At 46.4% G+C, this 8637-nt stretch overlaps 1 protein-coding gene across 1 annotated transcript in view; it reads right to left on the minus strand.

The window, feature by feature from the left end:
* Gcnt2 (glucosaminyl (N-acetyl) transferase 2 (I blood group)) overlaps positions 1 to 6563 on the minus strand; it is a 66329-nt gene extending 59766 nt beyond the window's left edge. Inside the window, exon 1 of the mRNA XM_028763198.1 lies at positions 5645 to 6563. Within this exon, the coding sequence (XP_028619031.1) occupies positions 5645 to 6563 (919 nt within the window). The remainder of the gene's footprint in view (positions 1 to 5644) is intronic.
* Positions 6564 to 8637: the final 2074 nt, after the last annotated feature.

Genomic DNA, 8637 nt, shown 5'->3' on the forward strand with positions numbered 1-8637 from the left:
ACACAAATGGGATGAAAAAGAAGCAAATGAAAACATTGGTGTGACGAACAATCATGGCAGACAAAGATCAGACCTGCAAATGAGCAAATAAGATGGCTCGGGGAGGGGTAGGTGTAGAAGCCAAAGTAACTTCACCACTTCATCCTTTTTTTTTAAAGAATGAGACCTGCCCTGAAGGGAGAAAAGATAACTTAGCTCTCCCAGCAGGCTGTGGAAAAACTAGAGCAGCCAACACTTGCATAGATGGGTTTCACAAGACTTAAGCCAGAAATCTTCAGAGCTTGGGGTGGGGGTGGGGAGCTTCCACGGGAGAGATCTCTTACAGCATTCAGGAGGCCTTGCCTGGCTTCCTTTCCAGCCCCACCCCGAAATTCAACAAAGCACAACACAACACTCCATGGTCATACAGTGCTACTTGGTCATAGAGAGCTACAGGGCCTCTAGAGCTTTCTTGGGCAGGCAAACAAAAGCAGGACAGAACAGGAAGTATTGGGGGGGGGACCCCGAGCCATGGTGGCTGGTAACAGAGCGCACAGCAAGTGATGGATGTCAAGCTGATGCCGCCACACCTGAAGTCTCAGCAACCTGGGATCCCAGTGGGCCGGTTCTGAGAAGGCTGCCAGAAGGGACAAGGTCAGCTCCCCCACTTGCACGAGAGCCACCTCAGAATAGCAGCCATGCTCCCTGGCTTTTTGAAGAAGGCCTGAGACTGGGGCCCCTTGGACCTCTTTGGGATTCCCAGGCATCTTATCACTCCTCTCTTCCTTTTTCTTCTACCTACTAGTTCCCAATCCTCGCCTCCTCCCCAGACTCTCCTTGCCTCCTCACCACACCCTCCTTTCCCCTTCTGCCCCTCCCTTCCATAACCCTCTCTTTCCTCTCCCTCCTCCCAATTCCCCTCCTTCTCTCCCTCCTCCTCTTCTGCCTCTTCTCTTCATCCCTCTCCACCTGTCTCCCCTTCTTTCTCTCTCCTCCTCTCCCCCATCTTTGGCTTAAGGCCTGGCCTGACAGGCAAGGGTCCTACCACTAAGCAACACTTCCCAAGCCTCTTATCATAAAGTAACATCTCAATTTTATCCTTCATTCCTTAAACATTCTCATTCTGACTCACGCTGTTCTTTCTTAGTTCTTTAATTTTTGGTTATTTGTTTTGTTTCGAGACAGGGTTTCTCTGTGTAGTCTGAGCTGTCTCGGAACTCACTCTGTAGACCAGGCTGGTCTCGAGCTCTGTCTCCCCACCTGGCAGTTCCTCAGTTTTCTAAGAAGGTGAGATCACAGAGTATGGCTAACTTTGGGTGATCCCCTTAAGTTGTTTTCACTTCTTGTTTTGTTTCTCTGTATTAAGGATGGAACCCATCCAGCATGTGCCCGACAAGTGCCATACCACTGAGCTACATCCCCACACACCGTTCATCCTCACACACCATTTCTACTGCAGGGACAAAAAAAAAAACCTAAGAAATGAGCTATTCTCTCCATAGAATTACATACAACTCAAGGATCAAGAAAACAAGAGAGGCGTGATGTCATGTGACACAGGGCTGTCTCTGTAGTAGCCTTTCAGCCTCTTAAATGATTCATACTTTGTTTTCTGACACCATATCAGATGCCACTAAACTACTCAGTCATATTTCCCTTGGGAATGTTTTGGGGAAGTGATACATTTGGACAGCGTCTTTCCAACACAAACACTTTGCAGTCTTCAGGAGACAAGCAGGTAGTGACTTTCAAGGAAGAAATAACACACTTCGGACACGGACATAGTGTTGGCATCGGGGAGCTTCCCCTTTAAAAGGTGACAGTGAGCTAGCTAATGGGATTGAAAGCTATTTGGGAGAAGAGAATCAGATACACTCCTTGAATTTTAAAGTACAAAGACCACTCAATCGTCAAGTGCTGGAATTAGCCAAGCACATGATTACATTTTACATCGATTTGAAGATTGGAAAGTTCTTTCAATGGCTTGTTCGCTAATTCACTTGCAATTTGGGAAGGCCCCACCTAAGAAACAGGATTTCCTTTCTCTCCAAACCAGGATGCTCCCAACTGTCCAAGAAAGGAAGAAGGCAGAACCCCAGGAAGTGTCCTATGATCCTGCAGTGTGTTCCATGCAGAGTAGACAGGCCACTGGCAGGGGCAGCCCTCGCCTTCCTTCACAGGGAGCTGCTCAGCTGAGAAGCTATCTTCCTCAGTTCCTGCAGGGAGAGAGAGCTAACAGACCCCAGGCTCCGAGCACTGCCATTCCTATTGCTACAGGTGCTGTGTGGTAGATCTGATGACGTTCTGGGCAGTGTGTCTTCTACAAAGGGTGGCACGTGTAGGAACGAATGGACTCTTCCTGCCTGGACCTCTCAGTTTTGCAGCTAGAGATGAATGAATTTCCAAACTTTCCTCAAGGTTATACTGTTGCTGCAAAAAGGCAGATGCTAGCACACCCACACCACAGACCTCCCCAGCCAAAGAGTTAGTTATTTTACTTTAACGATGGTGTCTATCTACTAGTCTCAAATTTCTGGGTCCAAGGAACCCTCCTGCTCTGGCATCCCTATACTGGGATAGCAGGGAGATGTCACCCTCCTAGTGATACTGGTCATTCATTCTTTTTTTTTTTTTGCCTTTATTTTTTGTATGTAAGTACACTGTCACTGTCCTCAGACACGCCAGAAGAGGGTATTGAACTCAGGACCTCTGGAAGAACAGTCAGTGCTCTTAACTGCTGAGCCATTTCTCCACCCCCATCCCATAATGGTCATTGTTTATCTCTCATTTTGTCTATAGACTGGTGGGAAAGAGGAAGAGAGCTGAGGGGAAAGGGGGTTCTTCTGTCCTTGTCTTTCTGGTAGTGATTTGACATGAACCAAACTGATCACCCCTGGCTGAAGTAAACAGAAACGTTTAACATAAACCAAAACCCAATCTCATATCTGCCTCCCTACCTCCTTTCCTTGTTTCTGAGAAAGGACCCTGAAGGCTAAGCTGGCTGTCCTTGAATTCAAATCCTTGCTCCTCTCTTGAGTGCTGAGAGTACAGGCATGTACCATCATCCCTGGCCATCTTTTTCTTTATTTTAAAAAAAAAGCCACAAGCCATACTTTGGCAAAGTTACATAATGACCTTATCACACTCAGTATCACACCCAAGGTGCCCATGGCTAGACTCCAACTCTCATGAATTTGAAGAGAATACTGGAAATAGAAAGGGAATAAATATTTAAATATGAAAATCGGCCTCTAAGTGCTTAATGTTCCCCCAAATTACTTGCCAGTAATAGAAACAGCAGCTCAGGGGTGAGAGGAGGAGAGAGCGAGCTCTGTTTCACTTAGGTGGCTCTGCCAGCGCCACTGGGATTCAGAGACCAAGCCCCCTGGTATTTTCCAGAACATGAGTATGTTTATTGCCCAGCGAGCCCGGCTCTGCTGCCCCAGAGCACTTACCAGCATTCCTAACTTGGCACTCCCCCAATGGCAGAACAATGATTGCTTTTCTGTCTGCGTAACAGTGCTGTCTAGTTCATCAGCAATCCACTTTGTCTTTTTCACTGAGTACAAAGCATGCTGCTGCCTTCCAGAGAAAGGCCGTGACATTTTATATATGTTTTGAGGAGCATGACTCAGGGCCAGTGAGATGGCTGAGCAGGTCACGGCACCTGCTGCCAAGACTGACAAAAAAGTTTGCTTCCCAGAACCCACGTGGTGAAAAGGGCAAGCCAACTCCCCAAAGCTGTCCTCATTGCCAAACTTGGGGTCACAGTACATACCCCAAGAAGTTAAAGAGAGCTAGACACCCTGAGGTCCCTCTTTCCACTGTGATCATAGCAGAGAAATCGCTTTGTGCCTTTCACTGTTAATGTGGCTGTGTTCGTTGGCTTATTGAAAGCAAGCCACCAAACTTGATTTCTTGGGGTCCAGAGCATGACAACGTGACATCCATATCTCTGTGGTGGTATACTCTACACTTCCCTACACAAAATAAATAAAACTGTAATAAAAATAATCTATTTAGTCAGTTACTAAAGGCAAAACATTTTGATTAGAAAAGGGGTGGGGTTGTCTTGGAATCTCACTTGTATGAAACAAAGGATAACTATTTTTTAATAAAATGTACTTTTAAAATTATGTGTGTGTGAGTATGTCTGTTGTACAAATACTTGCACAGGTTTGTAGGTAGCTGTGGAGGCCAGAGTCAGAGTCTGGAACTGGAGATGCAGATGGTTGGAAGAGACCCTATATGGGTGCCAGGAATTGAACTCTGGTCATCTGGAAGAGCAGAATGTGGTCTAAATTGCTGAACCATCTCTCCAGTCCCAAGATGTGTGTGTATGTGTTACATGTGCATGTGTATTATACATGTGTGTGCCTGTATGTTACATATATAACACACACGTGTGTGTTGTGTTTGTGTGTATCACATGTGTGTCTGTGTGTTACTTGTGTGTTACATGTGCGTGTCTGTGTTACATGTATATCACCTGTGTTTGTGTTATACACATATGTGTATGTTATAGGTTTGTGTGTGTCTGTGTTACGTGTGTGTGTTATATATGTATGTTATATGTGTGTGTCACACAACGTAATGACACTTGCAAGAGTTCAAATTCCTCTCAGCATTCTGGGTTTTCCGCAGCTGTGACCCCACACATAGTAAAGTCCCATGTTTTGCCCTTCATTCACTCAACACTTGCTTTTCCACACTCTTCCATCTAACGCAAACCTACTGAACAGTTACTGTGATATAATCCCCGAGCTGTCATCGAGACAGAACATGACCTCAACTTTATGGAGCCCCCACAGGAAAGACCAGCAGCAAATCCATGCACATCAGTATGTATGCTCACTCTACATTGTGACTCTTTGCAGGGAAAACTGGGCAGTGGTCTGGTCCATGACTGTGAGTGGGGAAAGGGCAGGCAGTGGAGACAAGTTAGTCAGAGTAGCCCTCCTCTGAGAGCTGAGGTCTGGCAGTTGAGAACCAGTGTTCTAGGAGTAGGGGAGAGGGCAGTCCTGACAAAGATCTTGGGCTAAGAGGAAATCTAACAAATCAGTGGAGAAGAAAAACTTCTAGAATGAGCTAAACACAGGTGTAAGAGATGACTGTGACAGACGTAAGCTTTGGTGGTGCACAGGAAGGCATTGCTTGGGAGTGGTCCTACAAAGAGCACCATGTGCATTCAGAAAGTATGGATGATGAGTCCACACTGGCAGTTTGCATCTCTAATCTCTATTTTTAAAGAGGCAGATTCTTCAAAAGTCCTTTAAACACAGCCACCTGTTAGCATCCCTGGGCGATTGGTGCCTGGCTCTCTTTGGGTGATGAAAACCTGCAGATAAGTGAGTCCTTTACATCAAATGGTGCAACCATTATATTTCATATAATCTATGTTCACCCTTCTGTATACTTACATGTTCTCCGCATGACTTGTAACACCTAACTCAGTGTAAATGCCATGTGATAATTGTTAAGCTGCATTGCTTTTTTTTTTTAAAAATCACAAGGAAGTTTACATACACTCAATACAGGCACATTGTTTGTTTTCTTTTTTCCCGAATATTTTCTATCCAAGATAGGTTGAACCCTGAAATGTGTCACCTGTGGATAAAGAGATCTGTGGGCCTCTCCTTTGCATGAAACATGGACTTTCACATACCTGGAATCCTATTGAGCGTCACCCAGAAATGCTCATCGGGACTGAAAGTATCTTTGGACCAACGGAGCAAATCAACCGCCCGTGAGTCATGGAGAACAAAGTTAGCAAACTCTCTGGACAGAGCGACATAGGCGGAGCCAAAGTAAATGGTGAGGTTGTGGGGAGGTGGAGGCTTCAGAGCCGTAGTTCTGATCACATACGAAAGCTCGTTGCTCAGGTGTTCCCGGTGGACGTACCTGGTCCTTCCAATTGCGTGAGCTGGAGGCAGCACCCCAGGAGTGAGATTCTTTCCCCTGAGTCCTTTCAGGTACTGAACTATCTCCTTGTTGGTTTTCAGGGGGAAGTCTTGTCCACAGGTGTTGATGGCGTACTTCCAGGGGACCTCCGAGGTAGACAGATCTTTGATACAGTTCATGTCTGCCTGGAGCCGGGAGATTCCACCATAGACCACCGGCTCCATCTTAGAAGCCAGAAAGGCATTGGGGAAGCAGCTTACTAACTGTTCCACAGCACCTTTGAACTCAGCTGTTGCCTTTTCGTCCACGTGAACACAGTAGATATTTTGAGGCATGAAGATAGCCCTGAAGAGCCTTTCAAAGGTGTCAAAATTGTGATGGATGACCATGACATATGCCAAAGGAAATTCAACCTCTTCCTGAGATAAAGGGCCTGTGATATAGTGGCTTTGGGTCACATAGTCTGTGCAAGAAGGCTTCTCGTGAATCATGAGTTTGTTTCTCCACAGGAACGGGCTTTTCCCGTTGATGAAGGATGTACATACCTGAGCCAGCATCACGGAGTCTGAGATGTTCAGCTTCTGGTAGCTTTGATCTCCCCCAAAACTTAACACGTAGAGCACAATAAAAACGATGACAGTAGTCACAGACACTATGAAGAAATAACGCATGGACGGAGGCATGCCTCAAAGAGGGTCTCGATGTCAGAGTCCGTCAAGTTCGACAAATCCCTCCCCGGACTTACTTTTTCCTGGGAGCTCTCGCTGCGGTGCATGCTCCAGTCACTGTGAATTCCGGCCGTTCCATCTCCGAGCACAGCTAGCTTTCTCCTCGAGCTGACATTAGAATCTGATCCCGCCTCTCTCAAGCCTCCTTTGTCTAAATCCTAGCAGCAGGTTGCCGAAGCCCAGCCTTTTCCTCCTCCTCTGGCCTCCCGGTTTGCATCTGCAGGCTTTTACCCTCCCTGCTACCTCTTTTTCAGTTTAGTTTCTCACCTCCCCTTTGGTTTCTTTCATTCAGGGGTTTCTCCTAGCTCTTTCTCCTCTTGTTACAATCAGCACAGCAAAATCCAAAGTGGATGGGATGAGCCAGGATAGGAGCGCGAAGGGCTTCCTGCCTTCCTCCACGACCTCTCTCATCTGCTCCGTGCCTACCCCCCCCCCCGCCCCCCCGCGCCCCAGGTTAACAACCCAGGGGATCTAAAACAGCCTCCGTTCTGTTAGTTGCTGTTTCGGGAGACTCTACTCGAATGACACAATCTGAAATAAAAGCACACCTCCTCCATTCCAGCTCCATTGTAATGTTTTCTGGCCCCACCCCACCAGTTTCCAAAACAAGAGCTCCCAGGAGGAGGAGTTCCGGTCCTAAGGGATCTGACAGGGCAGAGGTGGGGGGTTGGGGGGAATGACTTTGGCGTGAACCCCCTCTCCTCGCACTCAGGCCTCGGCCCCGGTGTTACAGAATGTGCAGGTAGTGAACTGTACTGTCTAATTTGGATGAGACCTGAAGACTTCACAGAAAAGAGCTTGAATCCTTGTCGCAAAGAACGTTCAGAGCTACATCTAAACAAAGAACGTTAAAGGTTTAAGCACCCAGAGACCACTCAAAAGCTCTCCTCTCTTCTTGACTTTATAGTCAAAGCAAGACAGCGTCTCAGGTAATCCATTCTAGCCTGGAAGTCACTATGTAGCAGAGGCTAGCTTTGAACCTCCTATCCTCCAGCCTCTACCTCTCAAGAGCTGGGCTTTCGGGATGTGCACACTCTCACCAACTTTCCACCACCTACATTTATATGCAGTTTTAAGCGTCCTCCTGACTGCTGGCTGGCTGCCTTTCCATTTTCCTTCACTATTTGTCTGAACTTCACAAGTGAGAGTCTATACCCTGTGGGTTGACTTACAGTGGGAAATGAGTTTTCATTCCAGCCTATGAAGAAAGAGTGCCCTTTGGTGCCCAGTCTCCCTTTGGCAGAGTCTAGACTAGCAGAGCACCCAGATTCCTTCCTTCAAGTAGGAACTTGAGATTCCAAGCACCCAGACTCCAGCCCAATGGCACGGCTTGTCCTGAGCCAGAGTTCCTTCCACACCCTCGGATTTTATTATTTACAAGTCTTGTTTTTTCTGCTTATGTATTAGTTTTCTTCCCTCTTACCAAACGCTCCCTGCACCTGCCTCAAACAAATGTTCTGAGAAACCCTCCCCTGGGTCTTTGGGTCCGTTGTGAAAGAAAATGCAGCCATTTTGTAAAGCGGCTCTCTCTCTCTCTCTCTCTCTCTCTCTCTCTCTCTCTCTCTCTCTCTCTCTCTCTCTCTCCAGTATCTTCTTTGGTGCAGGGCAAAGGACAGTTTAATCTCTGGCTTCATCCTTTTTCCAAAAATAACACTGTTAAATATTAGGTTATTATGACTGCTGTGTCTAAACAACAGAGGTTAATTTTGGCATCAGTAATTTCATTTTGGCAATGCCCTTGGCTTAGAATGAATACTGAAATAGTTGCAGCCTGACAAAGCATTCAGTATACAGATACATAACTTAATCAGGGCAACTGAATCTGTTTACATTACCCTTTCCAACTGGCCAATAGCATGGAGGTTCAGATTTGCACAGACCTGGGGGGTGGAGGGGTGAATAAACATTAATGATGTTACTTTATTAAGATATGCAGATACTGCCCAAAATAAGAATTCTGAAAATGCTTCTGAATTCAGTCCAGAGCTGCCAACGATACTGTTTACATGTTCAAAATGTAACTGTTGTT

This window comes from Grammomys surdaster, unplaced genomic scaffold (assembly GCF_004785775.1).
Source record: "Grammomys surdaster isolate TR1022 unplaced genomic scaffold, NIH_TR_1.0 137, whole genome shotgun sequence".
In the NCBI taxonomy this organism is placed as follows: domain Eukaryota; kingdom Metazoa; phylum Chordata; class Mammalia; order Rodentia; family Muridae; genus Grammomys; species Grammomys surdaster.